Source organism: Pygocentrus nattereri, chromosome 6 (assembly GCF_015220715.1).
Source record: "Pygocentrus nattereri isolate fPygNat1 chromosome 6, fPygNat1.pri, whole genome shotgun sequence".
Taxonomy (NCBI): domain Eukaryota; kingdom Metazoa; phylum Chordata; class Actinopteri; order Characiformes; family Serrasalmidae; genus Pygocentrus; species Pygocentrus nattereri.
The window spans coordinates 14,719,885-14,743,102 of record NC_051216.1 but is presented as its reverse complement, the minus strand read 5'-3'; the positions used below and the strand labels follow the sequence as shown (position 1 = coordinate 14,743,102).

Here is a 23,218-nt window from a genome sequence, read left to right as displayed (position 1 = left end):
GTCTTATTTATCAAACACAGATCAAAGTCCTCTGGGGTTCTCTAAGTTCATTAAGAGCTGCAGATGGTGGTCTTGTTCCAAGTCAAAACATACAAGCTTGACCATGAGGGTGAGGCGATGCCTGTGGTCTGTGCAGCCCATTATGAGATAAAACAGAACCGCTGAAAGACCACTGTCACATCAACATAAGCATCGCAGCTTGCAAGAAGTGTGGCAAGAGGTGTACCGTTTAAACCCCTGGCATGAGTTTCGTTGAAAAGTGTGCAGGGAGGGCAAGCTTAACCAAACTGATGTCAGGATCTGACAGGATAATGATAAACTAGAAGAGAACAATCACTTGGGGCTTTGCATCCTGATCATGACCAGGTGCTGCTGGGTGAAGAGCGGAACTGGAAACTTAGCACCTGTGGAGTGAGCCATATGTACAGCTCTGTCGCTCTGTAAGGGACTATGAGGAACCCCCTACCAGTTGCTAGCTAAGCAAAGATCTACAAAAATCACCTTAGGGCACCCTGAGTCCTTGACTATTACCTTTCAGACAAAAGACGATAAATTTTGACAGAATCCAGATGTTTGTAGGAATAATGTCTGGCTCAGAGAGGCCCTTGAGGCAAGATGGGGATGTTCTAGAGGATGAGCACAAAGCCAGACATTTGACAGTAATAACTCTAGTAAAGACTTCTGGTATTTTTCACTTAAAAATTTGCAGGATTTGACTGTTATTTCATTTGCATATCATCCATGCAACAGGCTCCATACTCAGCAGGCAGCTGAGAAGAAGATCAGGCTGATTAAAAAGACAGATATGGTAATGAACAGGAATGCGTGCTCATCTCAAAAACAGAGTCAAGCTTTTTTGCAAAAGGCAAGTTCTTTCATTGCTTTAATTCTCCGTATGATGTGGTCATCTGATGCCTTGAAGCACCCTGCCAGCCTTAATGCACAAATCTCTGCCCTATTACCAGCACGCAGCATTCCAACAGCAGGCTAAAACGCTGGTATGTAAGTTGTGGGAAAAACGCACATTCTTGCAGGCTCTAATGTTAGCACTTCAGCTCTTATGATGGACACATGTTCTTGGTCAGTTTCACTTAAAATGGCAAGAGCATAGGGACAGGAACAGAATTCCTGAAGTAACGTGATGTGGCAGCATCTGACATTAGCCACTCACTCCAGAAAAACAACAAGCCTTCAGGTAATTATTGCTAGTAACTGAAATTAGATCGTCTTCGCTTAGTATGCTGAACTGAGCCAGAGATTAAGTTAATGAGCTTTCTAAAGGTATGCCTCCCCCTCCCATGTCGCTATGCTCAGAATCATTTACCTAGTTAAAAAGATGCACAGCTGAAAGTCATTAAGCAAACTGAGATAAATGCAAAGCAGTAATCTGTTAACCATGTACAAGTGTAACAGCATCACGAGTTAAAAATTAGCACTTTAATTAGATGGTCTATTCATGCACACAGGCTTCTCTCTTGTCGATAATCTCTGACAGCTAAATTAGTCAGTGCAGTCAGTGAGGCAGAGAAAACCTATGACTCTGAATGAGCCTGTTTGGCTCTCTGTGCCCTCTATCTCAGTCTCTTTGAACCGACAGAAACAAAGGCCATGTCATTCTGTTTACAATCAATTTGTTGGTAGGAAGATGGACTGAGTAAGCACATCCACACAGCTGTAGGTAGCAGAGCTCTCTTTGAATGAACATTGTATTATGGAGGTGTAATCTGAGCACCCATTAGCTTCCCTTTGATTTTGGCGGCTAAGAGAAGAGAGTGGAAGGTTTTGGAAGGGTTGTCCTTGTTGCCAGGCAGCCGGTTATGCTAGATCACAAGTCAAAGCATTAGCTCAGGGGCTCTTGAAACCTCTTGTGACCTTTTTCCATGTTGCTGAAACCTATGCATGTATTACTCCGTCTTCCTCCAAAACTGACATGCTGACATTGCAAACTCTGTTATAAAATATCTAGTGAAATTAAAAATGCTAAATATCACATTAACAAAGTGGAAGGTTTACACAAAATAACAGGACTGAGCATAGAAGGATGATCAAACAGTCAAAGCATCGGTTGCTGACTTTTTAAGATCTTTCTAAGAAGATTAAACGTGGAACAGAACAAAGGACGATTGTGCTTTCTTTGCTTCGGGAAGCGTAAAGGGAACTTGCTGTTTTTGGACGATACTGAGATGTTGGCATTAGACTCCAATCAGTCTTTCATTATCAGTAATAACATTTCATTTTCTGAGGTTGTTGGTAAGGTATCCATGATAATATCTGACCTCAGATGTCTAATTGTTTGGCAAAGAGAAGTATTCTTTATTTAACTCTTTCCACTAACCAAATGCCTAAGCTTATAAAATAACATTGGCATGTATTCACTAAGTTGCACTCTGTCGAATCTGATCGTAAAATGTTTAATTTTTGGCATATCTGTATATTCAAACTAACACCTGTAGGAGTGTGTTGTTAATTTGAGTGTAATACTCCAACAATCTGAAAAAATAGTGGTTAACTAACCAAAATTATTAGCAATATCGCCAAAAATAAGAATAAACATAATAAATAAAGAACAATAATACTAAAAATATGTGCACATGGTAATGCAGTGCAAAAGTGTATGTGCTCATTTTACAAGCACAGTGATATAGACAAATGCTGCAACTATTCTATGTTCCTTTTAAAGACACATTGAACTGTGCATTTGATTTATGGTACTGACTTCACCCACACAAAAAAAACAATAGATAACATAGCTAGTGCAGAAGCGTCTCGTACACTGCAATAATACGGTGTTTCTCAGAAAATCCTGTCTTGTGTTTGGGTCTTTGGGTTAGGATGTCACAATGACAGTTCAGTGCCTTGTGAGTCTGTGCTAATAGCTGTACTCAAACTGTTAGCGCACTGCTCCCCCTCTTGAACAAACTTTATAGTGTTAAAATTACAACAACTGGAAAGAAGATAATGTGACAGCAAAAAACATATTTGCTTATTTAAGACTTTTACAGTGATGTCATTGTGTAGTGTAAAATATCACGTTTGAACACTATATGATTGCCGTCAACATGACGCCACTTAAATAATAATAACCAAAATATCTACAAGAAATAGGGCATGCTTCATGTAAATGACATGTAAATGAAGTGCCAGCAGTGGTGATTTCACACGCTGAAACTGATTCATCACTTGCGCTCAAATCTCTTTGTTTCCATGTTGTATGAAAGTTTCATTAATCAGATAGAAACTAGTTCTTAACATGAACTCCAATCCCCATAAATCCACACACTTTTAGAGAGGGTCACCATAAATGTGACATTAAAACTCGTTCATACTAAACACTCTCATGAGTACCAGTCACTGGAGGAACACACAGTCACTGGAGAAAGTAGGTGGTTCTGTTTTCTGCGTTTAACCATTGCAATAAACAAATGAGTTCAAGGCCTAGATTAGAGATGCACTGTATTTGATTAGAGACATTTCTTTCTTAAACAAGGCCTCAGTAAGCACTGCTGCAAAACATGTTGGTAGTGTTCCAGGGTTCTAACTGTACACTGTGGATTTTTTGCCATTTGTTACGCTTAGAGAAAGTAACCATAGCCTTTCTAAGTCATCCCAGTCTTGAGCTTCTACAGCCTTACAGTCCACAGTCTATTCCCATTGCTCTAATAGGATCTGATAACATTTGTGAGGCATTAGTGAGCAGTGGTAAATTTGAAAGAAACTCCCCATCACAGCAGCATTTTCATTGGCTAACAGAGCTGTTTGGGGAGCCAGCACTGCCTGTTGACATCCAGCACTGACAAACAATGTCAGCAAACACATTTTAATATTTTGTCCGCCACAGTGCAGCACAGCAACCAAATACCAGCAAATACATCATGAGCAAAACTAACCTCGAACCATCCCTCCAGAAACAAAGCTCACACTTTCTGGCTCAGTGTACTGCATCTTGTCTGTGATGTCTATTATCTCATCGACATCTTGACTATTGCATTCAGCAAGTCTTCTCCCTCTGTTGACACATCACACAGAGCAAACTGGGCATTCTGTCTGGTGCCAGTCAGAGACCCTGTTGTTGTAAAGAGGTCATAAGTGGAGCCTCTGATCCAATGGTCCAACTAACTGATACAGTCCCAGTAGTATTTCCCGCTATAATCTTCCCACCACCATCTGCCCTGTTCTCACACACACCAGCTGACCCATCTGTGACACAAAACATCCACAGTGTATGCATTATGATCTGCCCTAGCAGGACAAAAAAAGTCTGTGTTGGAAGATCCTACACCCACACAGCCTCTACTCAACATCTACGCAAATTCCTGCTCCTTGGATAGAACAGATATCATCCACAGAGCGATTTTGAGTGCCTGACAAGGCATAGCATTTAAAGGGATGATAAACTGGAAGAAGAAGGAGCTCTTCTCACACAGCAATGCAGGAAGGACAGATAGTGGAACTGATCACAGACTGCAAGGAAGCAGACTGTGTATTGGGGCCTGAGTATCTAGAGTGTGAGAGACAGAGAGAAAAAGAATAAGATATAGTCAAGGGGCAGGAAAGAGGAATGCAGAGTGCATAAGAGGTGAATGAGGTGGGTGGGAGAAGGAAATGACTAAGTTTAAACTAACAGGTTAATTAACAATACAATCAATAAATCCAGTCGGGCTATATTAGCTTTTCCACTCAAGTATGACCTCAGAACTTCCCCATTTCTCCAAAGGGGATTAGTAAAGTATGTATGAATGCATATATTTGGATATGCATCTACCTCCCTATCAAAGAAAAACACACTGCGCTCCATTAAAAACTGGTAAAACATTGTTGCATGTCCCTGGTGTAAAACACATCTGGAATGATTTTTCAGCAGTCAATGACAATAACTTTGAGTATATTAAATTTTATTTGAAGGCTACCTTCATGGGTACTTCATAACGCATACTTAAGTATTTAAGCATTGAACAATTAATTCATAAAGCAATACTTGAGCATTTGTGAACAGTTCATGCCATGTATGATGTGAATGATATTTTCTTGACAAAGGTGTATACATGATACATGACACACCATGTATTAGTTCTATATAATATTACTTGAGTTAACATGCAAAAGTGTAAGCTCTGTTAAGGAGACTTTAGTGGCTGTGGTGATTAACACCTAATTCTGCTTATATTTAACTAAGGTGCAATTGTACTTTACATAGTTTAGAATCTATATATTATATAGTTATATATTTTATAGTATATACTACAGAGTTTCAGAGGCCTCAGAATCTTTTAAAGGAATGGTAAATGAAACTCTTAATTAGATATTTGTCTCCCATTACTTGGTAACAGTGCCTTATAATATTAAATATATAAATAACGTGTTACCAAGCCTTGTCAATGAATGGGATTACATAAACGGAAAGACATAACTATGTTTTTTTTTTGGAAGCTCAAATGAATGATTCTACAAAAAAGACCAATATGTGATTGATAACTAACAGCAGCTTGAGTCCCCCGTCCCTTCGCTCCCACCCCCCCAAGCAATGAGCAAGTTGGTGGTATCAGCGTACGCTGATTTGGAAAGAGTGATTCCAGATGCTTTCACTGCTAGGACCACTCTGACACAGATGTGTGGTATAAACCGGTTACACAAGTAGCTGCTCTGATGCTGTCTGAAGATGAAACTGAATGGAATGAATAGAAGTCATCTCTCTTCATCATATTTAACATCAGCCATTGTGACAGTGTGACAGTTGCACTCTCTGAATGCGTCTAAGAAAGGCATTTGCTCTGTCCTCTCTGACTGACTTGGCCTGGGATTTCCATTCAGAGATGTCATTAGTGACGTAGAGTGTTTTTAAAAGACACTGCAAGCATTTGGTGGTATTTAAAAGAGGAATTTGTTTACCTATACAGTACAGCACAAATGTCAGAGAGCACTTTTCATTTGTTAAATTTCCAGTTGACTTCCAGCCGTTAAGTACACACTTTTTTACGTTTTTAAGAGATATTTCTGAGTTTTGAAAACTTTTTTTTGAAAAATATGGAACATGGGACTCCTCACAATCACACAAGACCTGCTAAACCACCAACCCCTTCATCATCAGAGAAACAGTACATAAAGCTTTTATCTTCGAGAGAAAGAAGAAAACCAGTCTCCACTTGTGTTACAGATCTAAAAAAAAACACAGATGTTTCTGTCCAGACAACTCAACACTATGACTCTGAAAGGATGTGTGGCTGTCAAGAAGCCCTTACTGAGGAAATGAAATAGACAAATCAAACAAAGAATCCGCTGGTGTTCTCAGAACAATGGACCGCCCATTTCAGAGTCAAGACCTCAACTTTCCTGAATGTGCTCAGGATTACATGGATCAGGAAAAGCAGAACATGCAATCAACTAAGACTGAACTTTGGAGCTGTGGAAAAATATATCCCTGCAGATTTCTTTAAACAACTAAAAGCAAGACTCCTGAAAAGAATGGAAGCTATTATAAGGGCAAAGAGCGGACACATTAAATTACAAGTGCATTTTGAACTGCAGTTCCAATACCTCATTGGTTGGTATTTTCACATACTGCACTATACAATATATAATAGTAATTGGCCCCAGTATTACAACATCAACTCAGATAGAAAGATGCTTTTTATTAGTTTTGTCATGCTCAAAGTGCTTTGTGAATTCTCACAGCAGAACACAGACATATCACAACCATGAGACTCATGAATGCAGTTTAAGTGTCATCATCCTCATCCACTAATATGATGCACATGATTACTGATCAGTGTTATTCAGCTAACAGGGAACATTTTCAGATAGATCAGGGCCCTGGGCTCAGTTACATCCTCTATGAACAATTCTAGTTGTTTTAACCTGTGTATGGAAATCCAAACTACAGGGGTAAGTTTACTTTCAAACTGTTGCATGCATGTTCATACAGTCTACGCACAAACCAAAGCTTAATGTCTGAATCATACCAGCACAAAGACATGACAGAATCTGTTTTGCGTTTGTTTTACATGCTTATTTCATACAAACTCAAAACAGTTTTAAGAGAATTAGAAATGCTTTTGCTGACAGTACTGTGGAAATGTCAGAGACCACCTTCATGTATTCAATTAATTTCAGGCCAAAATGTCCACTACAGATGGAAAAAAAGAAGAAAACTTTCAAATCAAACAAAAAAGCTGCTGGTGTTTTCTAAACAATGAACGGCCCACTCCAGAGTCCAGACCTTAACATCACTGAATGTGTTTGGGATTACTTCAATTGTGAGAACCAGAAAATGCAACCAACTGGACTGTGCAAAATATTCCTGTAGATTTCTTGAAAAAACTGAAAGCAATGGAAGCTGTAATAAAGGCAAAAACTGGACACACTACTGAAAATAAATATATATATATATATATATATATATATATATATATATATAAAACATATTTAATAGAAAATTGTTTGTAGAGATTTCTACATAATATGTTTTCTGGATGCTGAAATATGAATAACTGGCAGCTGTGACTGAAAAATAGGTAATTGAAGTGTAGTCTCTGAATTTTGCTGCATGGAGCAAAATGGAATTAAAGAGGACATACTCCACATTATAATAATAAATGTAAAACGGTGACTAGTTACACCCACATTTTAACTTTGAAGCTTAATTTACACAAGAAATGTGATACTAGTAATAGTCAATTTCCTTTTTACTGCTGCTTGCTATCTTTTACTTGCCTTATGCCTGCAATTATCTAGTAGTAAATATATTTATATATCACTGTATATCTCCTTGCTCCAAAAAAGAACTAAATTAAATGTAAAGATCAAAGGATCCCGATTTTGTACTGGTGGAAATTTGAAGTACTGCTGATTGGGTTATGACCAAAATTGCACTGCAATTTACTGTCACATGTGAACATAAATACATTAACATAAACATGCAAGGGGTCAATAGGTTTGTGCCATGCATCCTCACTCCACCAACATGCAGTGAAGTGGAGCAGAACAAAGTGAATGAGCTGGGCAAAATAAAGCACCCTGTTTCTCTCCCCCTCCCATCCCCACGCACAACTGCCATGCATTTCCACCTGTCTCGAGACCACACAGCACTCGAGACCAAGAACGCACAGACAAACATATAAACAAATAAAAACGCCTTGGAACAAGTGAACAACACATAAGACATAGACAGGTGGCTGCTGGTTCAAAATGCATCTCTCTAATGGGGCTAAAAAGACAGATTGCATTCTAACCCGCTTTTACCTTTCTGAGCACTAACTGACAGGCACTGATAGCCATCGTCGCTCTCCTCGGGGAGAGAGCTGCACTCCACGGGGAGGTGGCGGCCATCCCCCAAGAGTGTCCAGCAGCTGTCGGTCAGGAGCTCACAGAAGCTGCGGCAGGGTAGCTGTGGAGGCAAGCTAGGGGGGCCACAGCGGGGCACTGCCAACAGGCAGAAGAACCACTCAGCACCATGGTGGCAGCCTGAACGCAAGAGCCATGCCCACTCCTGCAATAATTCCTCCACCTCCTCCACACTGCTCTGGTTGAGGAAGTTAGGCACTGCAAAACTCTCCACTCCCATCCTGCTGCAAAACGACAAGTCGGAATCGATGGGCAGGCAGCGCGGGGATTCTGAGGCAGGTGATGGACTCGCTAGGAAAGGGCTAGCTAGGAAAGAATGATTAGTTTCTGTGGTTAGTAAATTGCTTGAGACAGAGTATTCAGGGGAATACTGCGTCATGTTATTACCGTCAACATGCCAACCGGAACTTTTGCTAGAAGGTGTGCTTCTATTTCTATTGTTAACTCTTTCAAAAGAAGCATTTCCGCTAACATTTAACTGACTTTCAATAGAATTGTGAATGATGCTCCCTGTGCTCATGTTGCGCATGTCTATCTGAGACAGGTCCACTCTGGACAGATTTTGTCCAGTCTCTATCTTAACATCTTCTAGCATAACATTTTCCCCAACAACACTAGACAGATTGGTCTGTATACCGTGGACTTGCTGGTGTTCCCAAGAAAGTGACCTAGAGGTGGATTTGTGTGCAAACCCAGACCTGTTCCCAACCCTTGACTCAGAAAGAGATCCTGGAACAGACCCAGAACTGGATCTGACCTCTGCCTCTAGATGACCATTCCAGGCTGAGCCCTCATGACTGTCTCCAGAACCCCCTTCACTCCCCATCTCCTCACCCTCAGTAGGGACCTCCGCTGCAGAAGCATGTGTGACCTCACTCCTCAGGTTCTCTACCCAAGGTACTGTTGTGGGCACACTGGTGCTGGTGGTAGTGACAAAGGCTGGCGTTGGCGTGCCTTTGCCCGTGTCCTTGTCCTTGGAGTCATCGAACCAAAACCATCCATGCACGTGCCCAATGCACAGGCTCCCGAGCATGCCAAGGCCAAGCCACAGTCTGAGCCGAGACATCACGATCACTTCCAATCTTTCAGCAGTAATTCGCACAGGTTCCTGCAGCAGTCATGCCTCAGCCAGTAATCCTCACACACTCTCACCCAGAGTCAACGCACTCAGCTCTCAAAGCGGGCGGAAAAAGTTCAGAGGAGGAGTAACTATTCAGAGAGAACGGGGGTTGGCCTCCTTATTGGACCAAGCTCAGGACTTTTCCTCCCACGACTCCTCCCCCTTTCCTTTGTCTCCACGGTGAAAGAGCGTCTCCGCTGATAGATAATCTTACCAAAAACGCCCGCGAGGCTTCCTTTTGTGTGCACCGGTGCCTCTGAGCAACTGGGACAAATGCCTCTCTAATGGAATTTGTTTTTTTTTTTTTCAACTCACTTTTACAGTCTTCATGGAGGCACATGAATTCCACAATCTGTCCCCTTTCAAGCTTAAATGAACTGTGCAAAATTAGTAGTTAAAATAGCCTTTAAAACTAGGTTCTGTGAGTAGATTATCACCTAAATCTCTGAATGTAGTTTTTTCACCCTGATTAAGACAAGTGATTGGTTATTTTTCTCAGCCAATGGTCTTGTCCACAGTGGCACAGTATATTTAAGCACAAATTCATGGAATTATGACATTTTTACTACCCTTTACAGGATACTATCCCTTTTTTACATCCTTCAATGCATGATTTTGAAACTTGTATTTCTCCTCTGCCATGAAGTGCAACAGATCCTCTCTCAGGTTCTCCACTTCCCTTGAAAAGCATCCATCCAAAAATTCTGGCAGGTAAGACAAAATCCACTTGCATCCAAAATCTGCCTTCTCTGCAACATAAAACAAGTCTTTTCTTTCTCAGAGGTTAAGAACTTATTTAAAAATACTTAAAATAACTAGCCTTCTCAGTCACAGCTCTGGAGGTAGAGGACGATTCTCACCTTCAGCAATGTGAGATATCTAACTCCCTCTTTCTATCTCTCTCTTTCTGGTCACCATAAATTGCTCTGTTTGGCTCTACATCACAATTACTTTTCCACCATGTCCACCCCCAACTCTCCATGTATGGAGTAGCTGCTCACTGATCCAGGATTGTCTTTCTTGCCCAGACAGGCCCATCATAGCAGGTAACAGAGACTATCTAATATGTGTTAATGGGAGCTGTGAGGCGGAGTATTATTACAAAAGAAAGATGTAGCTGTAGTGCAGTTCTGTAAAGGAAATGTTTGAGGGAGAGTGCAGTGTTTGTTCATGTAAAGGCTGCTCGCTTTCCATTTGTTGATAGAGGAGCGTGCATGCATGGTTGCCCATGGCTTTCACTCCTATATCATCTGTCTGACTGCAAAGACCACCTCACACATCAGCCCAACAGAGCACTTGGTCATGGGGGGAGGGAAAAGCAAATGTTTTTTGTTGTGCATTAGAGTGTACCGTGGGACAATAGTGTCATACTAATTCACTGTAAAAATAATAAATGTTTCTCTCACGCAAGTAAGACCACACAGTTAGGAGTAACAGACAACTAAATGAGGTGCAATGACAGCCTTGTGGCTCTCAAGTACGTCCAAAAAGGTACCAGATGAAATGAGGCATTTAGAGCAATAACAGCTTTAAATAAATACATGGACAGGTCCACAACTCAGTTTGGCAACTGTTTGGACTTTTTTTAAACATCCTCCTCAAGCACACAAGGAGGCTCAGTGTGCTAAGCTGCCCTAATTAGCTCACAAATTTAAAGCTGGACATTGGATTAGAGAGCAGTCTTGGTGAGCTTAATCAAACGTAGCTTATTTGACATAAATAGTAAAAAAAAAAAAAAAAAGAACCCACTGACATCTACAGAAGTGTTATAGCTTTGTATCAAACTGAGTAAGAGGGGTGAACAATGAGCAATGCAGAGATTTCAGACAAAAAAACGGAAAAAAAAAAAAAATCGCGCCCCTCATGGGGAGATTGAGATCCTTGACCTCTCCTCGTCACAAGCCATTAGCCAGGAAACATGGCCAAAATGAGTGGGGCTGTCTGTGGTGAATGTGGGAATGACATTAACAAATGCTGAACAGCACTTCGCCCCATGCCAAAACCCACAATGGGAAACACTGTTGTGCCCCAAGCAGGAACATACTTAGGTTATTAGATTTCACGATACTGACGTGTTTTTTTTTTTATATGAATACATTAAATATATATTAAATCTGTTTTGGTAGGCCACTAGAACTGCAGATAAAACTCTAGAATTACACAGCAAATATTAATGACTATAAACTTTAAGCATCATAGACAAGCAAACAGACTGACTGATGCTGATAACCACAGTTTATGCGCTTATACCTGTCAAGTATAGGACATAATGCATGATATCATAACAATTAAGCAGTTTCCAGTAGTTAACGTTTAAAGCTTTCACTTAAAATTTCCCTTTAGTGTCAGAAAAAATGTTTTCAAAAATTAATAAAAAATATTGTATTTAAAAACACACAAAAATATGCGTATCATATACTTAATATTTAATCTCAGTGAACTCATAGGAGATTCACTCTTACATTTTATTCGTAGCAGAAGCCAAATAATTCACTATACTATACTAATACTGATCACTAAATAAGCAACACAGCAGTTAAATCCTAATGTTCAACTCATCCCAGTACAGATAGTTTATTAACATTGTTTGCACATTTATAGTCTATGTTAAAACTATTTCAGTCGCCCACCCATGTACATTTTTTGTCTAATTTCCATTTTGCAACAGTTAACAAATTTTAAAGAAAAAATTATGTTTGTATTGTTGCAAAGCATCGCTCATTTTCCTGTGGTCATTTCAACAACCTAAACATTTAGCCAACCACATTAGCCAAGTCCATAAAGTACTTCCCATCTAAAAATGAAAAACAAGAAAGGTTTCACATTTCCATATTTCAATACCATAATAATAAGTAAATGCTATGAGGAGTTTGGATATAAATATACTAAAAAAAACTCCCACAGCCATTGTTTATTTGTGTGGTTGGTTAGTGTAGTGGTTAACACCTCTGCCTTGTAGACTGGGGTTCAATCCCCACCTGGGTAAACATCCTAAACTATACCAATAAGAGTCCTTGGGCAAGACTCCCAACACTGCCTTGGCCTCCCTGTTTAAAATGACCCAATTGTAAGTTGCGCTGGATAAGAGCGTCAGCCAAATGCCATAAATGTAAATGTTTATTTAGTTTTTTTTAGACTGAGACAGCTTCAGCCATGTTTTTATAGCACACCGGGTCAAAATTTGAAACCAAAAAGCAAAAAAAGCTGACAATAAATAAAAACACAGCAGAAATTCTGTGTTTCATACAAACAGAGAAATAAAAAACATTAAATAATAAAGCTTATGATGTCCTGGGAGCTAGCAAGACACAACATGAATAGTTATTACTTGCATAATATTTTGTGGAAACCATCAAATAGTTCCACATGACCAACATTTTCACTATTGATCTTTCAATTCAAACTGTGTGAACAGGTCTGCACTGAGGAAGCGCAGGAAAGTGGGAGAATAAATAACAATTTAAATACTATTTTCATTACCATTTAATTTATTTGACTGTAAGATTTTGTCATGGGCCTCTGTTTGTCAAAATTCTGGCCTTTTTTGTAATCTGGCCAAAACTGTAAGTGTTTTTGACTAAAACATTGGCTGAAATTACAGTGCATCGCTGTTTTATTTTACAATATTATATGCTTTACAATGTCAAACATGCACAACAGTCCCTCAGAAAAGCCTAGTGAAGTCAACAGCCACTCAGGATTCATGAAAAGTCTGCATGTCAGAGAGCTTTATTTATGACCCCTGAAAAGGAAGTGAAAGCCATGAACCATATCATTATTCACCACCATTCATAACCTCAAACCCCAAAGGACCTGATTCTGAATGCAAACATCATGCAACCAAGCAGGCAACACAATATTAAACCCTGCTGACAAATTACACAGTAAAGGTTCTTATGAGACCTCATCATGGCTGAGATCCTGCATGGGTGGAACCTTCATGGTGTGTGTGTTAAACTTCCCCGTCTGCCCTTTCTCAGTGACCTTTCCCAATAAGCACTCCACCTCTTTCCCACAGCCCGCTCGGGATGGAGGATTTCACTGGGTCATGTTGTACTTTGCCATAATCACAGTCATAACGTGCAGTAATGGCACAACCTGAACACTAAAAACAGCATGGCAGCTTCCGATACTTCTGACAAGGGTGTTTCCTGTGAAAGCACCTCGTCTCCTGCAGGGAGTCCCCCCTTTTCCTCCTTTTCTTATACACACAACTGTAAAAGCCTTCACTCCTTCCAGAGCTTCCGGTGCCAAGCAAAGAAAAGCCGCTGGCTGATTTTGACACTGCACAACAAAAGGCTACAGTATGCCTGGTGGATCTGGCCTTGTTATCAGAGCTGTCAGGATGGGAGTCTGCAATGCTGAAAATTTACGAGAAGTGAGTTGCCAGAATGGATGAGTGGCCAAGACCTTCCCCGCAGGAAAACATGGTCTCTCTCACTCTGGTCCTCCAATCAGGAAACTCGTTCACTCTTGTCCTTTGGTAATAAGAGAGCACCTGATTTGCATTCACTCTAAATTTGGGCAGGTTTAAGTGAAGCTGTTAGAATGGCCTTGATCTAGACAGAACCATGTTTGAGAACACACAACAGTGGGAGTTGCAGTACAACTGCAACATTGTTGGCGCTACCACATAAAAACTGGAGATGGAAAACTATGTTTCGTTTAACTGTCTACTAACAAATTCAGAGTCAAAACATGTGAACACGGTATATATTCTCCACGACATGTATGAAAAAAATGCAATGCCCATCTGTTATCAGGACAACGAGCACCACATGAGTCCAATCAGAGTGAGATGAGCAGCAGAAAGCAGTACTTGCGTTTTTGATTGCATTAAAATGATGGCAGAAAAACATTGAGGGTTTGAGGAAAATGTCACATAAACTGGACCTCAGCAGACCAGCTTCAGCTCAAGCCATGTTGAACATTATAAACTTTTGCTATGATGCAAACACACATGCGCAGAACATACTTATACTTACTAAATGGAAATGTAATCGGATACAAGCGTTTACTCACCTCGATCAATCAGATAGAAATTGTATTCCGAATGGCTTTAATCGGACGAGCCTGTTCCGGCTGAGGTGTATACATGCAAATATTCTTTTCCGATTGAGCTAGTGGTCAGATTAATGGGTTACCAGGCTGCATTTAAACATGGCTACTGTTAACTCGCCTACAGAACAATATCACAAGTGAAATATAACTATATCTAAAAGTGTTTTATTCTTCTGATCTGTTAGTAGCCATATATTCCTTTGGAAGTGTATAAGAATTCTAACAAAAATTCAAACAAAACTAATGCCTCAGCATTTTTTAATGAGTTACTGAATCGTCAAGCCTCATTTGTTGTTCTAGACACTAAAGGAGATTGTGTTTCTTTCATTTCTGCTTCATTTTGAATTTCTTACATGGCTGATATAAAAAATGTAAAAAGTTTGATGTAATACATACACATAGTTAATGATTTAAATACCCAAATTATGCAGCCCATTTTTGGAAACTGAGCCACTAAACAGCCCTTTTGATTTCATAGTTTTTTGTTTCCATAGAAATCATGCATTTATATATAAGCACCAGTTCAGCCTTCAGCAGTTCAGCTCTGCTTGTTCATGCTAAAGTTATAAGGAGCATTTCAGTAAGGACTGCTTTTTGAATGGGGCTCAATACAGAGCATTCAGAATACAGGTCATTTACATACATCAGTTTTAAAGGCAGTATCAAAGTCAGCATCAAAGGCAGCAAGAAAAACAGCCTGTTCTCTTTTCAAACAAGAAACCTACAACAGTGCACTCTTTCATTTATGCAATGCTGCAGTGTTTTTGCATACAGCAGTGTCCTGTATGGCATTTCGAACTAGACTGTAGTTGGTAATTACATGAGAGCTGTGCATGGCTTAGAGGAAAGCAGACTAAGCAGTAATCAAAGAGCCTAAGAAAATTAGAGCCATTATTTCTTTTATAGAGTGGACACAAGTTTTGTAACTTTTCTTGCTGTATGGTTTAACTTGGGAGTCTGAGCTTGCTCTGTGGAGCTCATGAGGCAGCACATGTTTACAGTTCCTCTGAGTAATTAGCAAATTGAGAAAACAAATTACGGACCCCATGCTCCCCTTTAGCCCCACCTCAGGACACATTACTTGTTTCTTGCTACAGACTTCAGTGAGTCTTGGGCTGGAGTTATGATGAAGCTGCCACTGAGTGTGAGTGGGTGAAGCAATAAAATAAATTAAAGGTGCTGTGCGTTTCTCTGCACAACATTCTGTATTTATCCATCAAATGAATTTGCAGCCTGCTTGTAATTAGTATGTCCGTACACAGATAATAACATCTCCAAATATCCAGTTTCCGCTGTCAGAGCGTCTATGGTGGGTTTATAACCCACATTCCAAACAGATATGCGGACATGCCGAGCTGAGATGTTATGAGACGTACAAACAGTCTGTTTGATCCATAATCATGCAGAACCAGATGTGATGTCGTTATTGCTCGTTTTTACTGCCTCTGCTGACAGGACCAGACAGGACAAAACAACACGGTGAGATGCATGGCTTCACACTGGCCTACTTTGTCTCCTTTCTGAATGTGCGTATGCTAATAAAGTAGGAAATGTAGCAGGATTTTAACCATGCAATAAAAAATGTATGCATAATAGTCTAGAGTTATTACTGCCACTTCGCTATACCATTCACAAGTCATTACACAATTAACTACATAGATAATGATAGTGATATACATTTGCATTGTATTTCAACACTTTCGAGTATATTCCTCTAACTGCTTCAGACTATTTTGACGTTCAAAAAAAGCACAGATGAGAAAAGAAATGACAAAAATGTGGCAAGAATGTAAAGGATGTTTTTTTCCACACACAACATTAATGTTTCATCAAATTCAAATCATAATAAACTATCCCCTCTTCCATATATAAAAACAAATTAATCAAAACTGAAAGTTAAGCGGCAACATGTTCAACACATCCAGGGTGTATCCTGCCTTCCGCCCGATGACCGCTGGGATAGGCTCCAGCACCCCCCGCGACCCTGAGGGAAAAGCAGCTTAGAAAATGGATGGATGGATGGATGTTCAACAGAATTCCTCCACTGCTCTCTAAGAGCAATGAATGATAAATAATTAGTGCCATGTTTTGACCCTTTGGGGTCCTTGGACATTTCCTGATCATGTTGAGTTGCACTTTCCATTCCATCTTATCACATGTGATCATATGTGATCGTATCGTGTGTAATTGGTGGATCTACATTTTGTGTGGAATTGACCACTGGACACTCAGGATCACTATACACTGACCCATCACACCGGAAACCCTTCATTCTTTCTTCAGTCGACATCAGACACGTGAAATGACTTGCAAAGAGTTTACATCTGCTGAAATTGCCATAGCGGTTTCTTATTATAGAGCGAGCTGAGATTTATTCTGAACATTTTGATATGAACCATATGGGTATCTGGTCCAAAGGAGTATTTAAGAAGATATGCAAAAATTGAGGAAATGCCATCAGACCCGAGACTTAATTTGGCCGGAACGACTTAAAAAGGTTAACTCTAAGCCTGTTCCTTTATCCATATTAGCCAGACTTCACAGAGTTTGAGCCACATGTCTCACACTTCTCGTCAATCCTGAAGGTCATGTTTACATACGTTCCAGCAAAGGAACCCACAAAGTAAACCTTTTCCCATGATCTCGCCTCCAACATGCCTGATGTGGCCTGTCAGAGCATGTGCAGGCACTCAGCCAAAAACAAACCAGGTAATTAGCCGCAATCAGAATGAGGGCTGTGCTCAGCACAGCCAGGGAAACCCAGCTGATGATGATAGTGCTCATTAAATCCACACTTTGTCCCACTAAAACATCTGGAGGCTGCAGTGTTGATGTGCTGCTGGAAGTGACCAGGCAGCCGCACGTGTGCGTCAGACACTGTTTGTGCAATGATGTAATAATTCCAACAGCAAGTCAAATAGTCAGCTTTAATGCACTACAAAACACAGATGCCTTGGGCGTGTAACAGAAGATGTGAGGCCTTGCTGACATGAGTTTGCTCACTCAGCCTTTGAAGGGAACATTTAATGAAAAAACAAACCACTTGTTTTTTAAAATTAGCTTTCTATAGTTTGTAAGCAGAGTTTAAGTTTCAAACTGTATGTTCACTTCCCCTCCACATATGAACATAAATCTCAAAAAACAGCCCATTTTGAGTCTTGCTGTATATACAAACAGTTTATGCAACTAATCAGCCTGCAGCAGTTTAGCTCCACCCCAGTATAGTTTAATTCCAAAATTGGACTAGTTTTAAAACAGACGTGAGGTCTGGACATAAAACCACACAAACATCATAAGTGGACTGCAGAGAAAAAACAAAATATAACACAAACTGTGCACACAAAATATAATACATGGGCATATACCTATGAGGTTTGTCATTACAGCTGCTTAACTAAGCAGGCAGGAAAATAATACAACTGCCATTACTAAAATGAATTAATAAATAAATATCATACCATACTACCAAGAACCATGGAAACAAGCCGACATTTGACCTGTCATTTTTCAAAATACTGTAGGTTCAGTTCTTACATCAACAAAGATCTCCATGCAAAACTCAGTGGCTGAATCAGTCAAAATCAGTCCATTTTAGCTGAGCTCACTAATCTGGTAACTGCAATGCATAGACTACATTCGGACGTTCTTCAGAGATAATAGCAAAGTTTTCTACATGAACTAAACCCATTAATGCGCAGCATCAAAACAAATACCAATGTTTATGAATGGCTTTATAACTTTATTGGGAGATGTTATTAGTATGTCATTAATATACATAATTTACACACAATGTATCTCCACTTTTATTGTACTACATCATTTGAGTATAGCAGCTGCCCTTTACATTTTCTATAAATTTTATTGATGGATGGACCACTATAAATATTCCAAAACTGCTTGAAAACTGCTTTTTTTTTCAACAGCGATATGCTTTGTGTAATGCTGAAAGTTGAAAGATTAAATCAGTGAGTGACCTAGTTGAGTTATGTCAGTCACTCAGCTGTGGTTCAATTAGCATGCTTTAGGGTTTTTTGCGGTTTACTGTCATCTTCTCTTTCTTTCCGTCAGTTATGCTCACTGTCTTCCTCTCTTAGCATCTGCATATAAAACTAGCAAAACTACTGTATTCATAAGAAAATACATATACTGTATTTCATATACTGTATTTCAAAAGAAAAAAAGTTCAAGTTCTCTCATGACAGTGATGACATAGATTGAAGAGGACTGTCAGGATTAGGTCTATTTTGACCTTTTGACATCAGTAGTGATCTCACACTTCACACTGGAGTGAGGTTTCGCTCACAGATTTACACATTCACCCTGTGGCTCAAACACCTCAAAGAACCAGAGAGTGCCCGACCCTCAGCAAGCACATTTCAGTCAGTCTGTATCCACTCCAGGGTACAAGCCAGACCAGACAACAACAGTTACTGTTAGATTTAACAACCTCTTTGAGACCAGAAAATATAGCATTTCAACAACGCTACTTTATAGACCCACAAAAATCTTTACAGTTCAGAGGCTCACTGCAATGCAATGCTCCATAATGTGCAGCAGGAGCTGTGAGCAGATATAGAACGCAACATGCATAGAAAGTAAATATTGTTGTTTTACAGAATGTGCCTTCTACATTCATTGTCAGTTAGTCAAACACCACACACCTCATGTCTCAGGTTTAACAGGAGGCTTATTTGACCTATCAAAAGCTTAACAAGTGACACGGCAGACAGCCAGTGGGTAAATGACACTGCAATGAAAACCATACAGGGACCTTTCCAAGCTTTGCAGTTTCCTCAGTATCCATTCACCCTATTTTTAGACAGATACCATTACTTGGATGAATAAAACAATAAAATATAATCTAACACCATTCAGCATAATAAAGATATTAAATCTGATATGCAGTGATGCTGACATTGGGTGATTATAGCACAAGCCTTGTGTGGGAAAGGGATAGGTGAGAAGTATCCAGTTGTCCAAAAATGAGAAATGAAAAGAAATTCTGAGTAGAGAGGGGAACATGTTTAGTAGCAGAAAAGTCTGTTGTGGGTCAAGGTGTTCTGGAACAATGAACATGCAAGTTCTGTGCTGCCCTCCCCACTCTCCCCTGGCACACTGTGGATACAATTACAGGACCTCTGTGTCCTCAGTAAACCCTGGGTCACTCTGAACAAACAGGCCAGCAGTGCCTTGCACATGCTGGTCAGATGAGGCCTCCATACTGCTCCCCAAGGCCCTCCATCACAACCCACAAACCCCTTCTGCTGCTGCAGGGCTTGTTCTGAACACTATGCACCAAACAACAACATCCTTATCGTTAATGCACCACATTCGTGATGAAGTCATGTGTGAGGAAAGAAAATATCACTCATCCCAGAGCTCCAGCCTTGGTGTGTGCACTAGAGCTATGAAAACGCATCACGTACCACAATGGTTTGAATGGTTCAACTTTAATTATAAGGTTACATATTACACAGCTTTTTTCTGAATTAAATCAACTTGAGGACACCAGAGTTTAGCTAACTTGTTAGTTTAGTCAAAAGCTCTCCCCTGCTAGCCATAACACAGGCCCACCAGCCATTTTCTCCTCTTAGGCTTCCAGTAATGAGTGTGGCATTGTTGGGGTTGAAACATATTATGTTGTGGGGGAGCATGTAGATAGCTGCACCACTCCCAGATAGTGGGGAAACACATTTTGTGTTGCCTACCTAACTGAACAATCAAAAAAATGTGAGTTCATGTGACTAAACTAAGAAGTTTGAATTGGAAGGACTTCAGTTGACCTAACTCAACTTAACTTGAGTTAACTCGAGAAAAGCTGTGTTATAATATAGGTAACTTATAATAAGTTATCTTACAATTTGAAGTTGATATAACTTTTCATTTTTTACAGTGAAGGTGATGTTTCAACTGTATCAATTTCAGAATGTTAGAAATGACTGCACACAATTACAAGGATAGTAAATAAAGAAGGTCCTAATTTTTTGACCAAAATTAAATTTCTGCTCTCTTTTATAGCATAAAAATGTGAGTTCAGCCAGGTAAGTGTTCTCTTTGTGATCAGGGAATTACAACTTCGATCCGCGTCAATGCCACAGCCACCCACTACCCAAAACAGCATAACTGGCCTCTCCCTGGGTGGGCTGGATATCCCTCCCTCTCCTCCATCACTCAGTAAGCATTAGACAGTACAGGCATCTGTTCATTAATTTAGTTAATTGAATTAGCACTTAGTGTTCTCCTCCAAGCATGTTCAGCTGTCCAATGATATCATGTTACTGACAGTTTGAAATGAAGAGGTGGCTTCATGTGTCTCTGAAGAAGCACGTCTTCACCCTCCTACACTCTCAGAACTCTCTTGTCTCCAAGCTTTTTATTTTATTGATCTGTTTCAAAATGAAAAGTTCTCAATTTGTACCTAACCCCTAAGAGAAATTTACATAAGGTACACAACTGGACCTTCAAATCACTGTTGTTCCTTTAAGGGTACACTACAATTGCTTGTACCTTGATGAAATAAAAATATACACCTTTTTTTATGACAGTGCAGCTTGGCAGCATCATGTAACAGCGGAAACCCAGCTCTGTATCACATGATCCTACTGAGTGAGTGGAACTGGAACTGGATATGAGCAAACTGGGGAGAAATATGGCTAAAAATAAAAATAATTATTTAAAAAAACTACTATGTTTTTATTGTCTTTCTTATTGTCTAAATACACTCTTAAAAGGATTGATTCTCTGAACAACCTTTCATTTGAAAGATTTGAACTGATTTCTTTAAAATTGGCCACATCAATAATAGTTAGGTTCTTTTAGGGAGTAAATAGTGGTTCTTCTATGGTACTGTTTCAATTAACACTTTTGTTACCTTTATTTCTGAGACTGTCTGGTCAGGTTGGTGTATACTGGCAGAAAAAAGCTTCTGTGGAGGTACATTTTTGTACATAAAGGTATAAACAGTACAAATGTTCCCTCAAACGTGCAGATTTATGGTCCAACTGTGTACTTTAAGTACGTTTTTTACCTAGAAAAGATACATATTTGTGCACTTTTATAACCCAATGTTTAAAAAAGAGCAACATAATAAAAAGGCTGGAGATGAGACGGGGTGTGTGGAGCAAATACAACATAGAATATATCATTTCAATTGATTATAGTACAATTATGTTCCCTGTATTACGGTACTGAAGATATACTTTGCAGGGTATAACTCCAGTGACAAGAGGAGCACTACTCCAGTGACAGTTTAGTCCCTTTTTTCTAAGAGTGTATTTGGTGTTTTAATAGTTCTGAATTTGACCAAAATATTGTTTCAAAGCAAATTTAAAATGTCACTAAATAATTTCCTAAAGAATCATAACTTATTGAACTGTATCATTATAAGGTCAGTGATATACATTACTACTATGTACAGTAACAGTGCTGGAGGCATTAGAAAGAGGACACATGTCTGCTGAGGGAAGGTGGAGGGGGCTAAGGACACTCTTCTTAAAACTTCAAAGCTCTGTTGACAATAGCTTGGCATTCGGGGCATGTCTCCCTGAGGCCAGCCGTCTTTTGCATGGGGCTCTCCGTGTGGTCCCCTGCAGGGTGGGGGCAGTCTACAGGGCAGCTGCATGGGGTCTGTTGAGATGCTAAATGCTGCTGGCAGAGGTGGGGGGGCATTAGCCCTATCCTCTCTCTTAGACGACCTGGTCAGAGAGATAGCTGGAGATTCCCTAAACTACTGACATCAGCTTTGGAGCAGCTCCCGAGAGGGGAAAGGCATATCTGAAGCGGTTGTGATGGTTTCTGCTAATCTCTGCGTGATTGTGTGCTGATGACAGACACAGATCTCATCTCAATTCACCGCATCTGTGCCAAACCACTTTCACCAACGTCTAAACTGTAAGCAAACACAAGTCTTTTTTTGTTCAAGGGAACATGAGCATAGAGAGCGGTGGAAATAAATAGCTTTGATGGTTTGAGGACTTCACTGCTGCACAACAGAGGTGATAAGACATCTTAAATGAGCAGTACATACAAATACAAAAAAGCAAAAAACAAATGTACACAATTTGCTCTTTACCTGGAATATAGTTCACTGGCCTAGAAAGGTTTGCTTCTTTAGTTTTGCAGCAGAGCTACAGGAACAAATTAGCTGACAAAAACCGAAGCTTATTCCTCAGTTAGCATTGTCTAAACTGCATGTCTAAAACACACAATTGCCTCAAACCAAGTTAAGTTGTTCAACCCATTTTTCAAAGTCTGCATAAGTCAATTGTTGAGGTGTAAACAGAGTCATACAGAGTGATTTGGGGTAAAATGGTTAATTGTAGAGAAACTTGGTGACTCAAGTTTCTTTATAGTGGAGGTGATAAGAATCAGGGACCATCATGACTATAACTCAAATATAACCATTTTATCAACATTTCAAAGCAACCAGTGAACCTACAGAAGACTTCTGAGTTCTTATATGTAATGTTAATAACAATTAAATAGTTGTAAATCTGAAAAGAAAAGAGTATTCTATTGGGACTATTTGGCCTTTATACACCTTGCATGTATCTCTGCCATGTTTTAGGCCATTCAGAAAGCATATTTATAACCATTTTATGTAATAACCGTCTGTGTGACTTCAAGTTTCTCTAGAATGGTGCATTTCACATAAAACATGACTGATTGACTCTGTTTACATCCTACTCATTCAATTATACA

The 23,218-nt window shown here is 39.7% G+C and overlaps 1 protein-coding gene across 3 annotated transcripts in view; it reads right to left on the bottom strand.

Annotated features, from left to right (window-relative positions):
- col18a1a (collagen type XVIII alpha 1 chain a) overlaps positions 1 to 23,218 on the bottom strand; it is a 110,194-nt gene that overhangs the window by 44,117 nt on the left and 42,859 nt on the right. The window contains exon 1 of one of the 3 annotated variants that reach the window (XM_017691548.2): positions 9,172 to 9,496. The exons of 1 other annotated variant lie outside the window; for it this stretch is intronic. In XM_017691548.2, coding sequence (XP_017547037.2) covers positions 9,172 to 9,403 — 232 coding nt within the window. In that variant the 5' untranslated portion in view covers positions 9,404 to 9,496. Of the gene's footprint in view, positions 1 to 9,171; positions 9,497 to 23,218 lie in introns of those variants that run through there. One more of the 3 variants, XM_017691547.2, reaches the window with a different exon arrangement.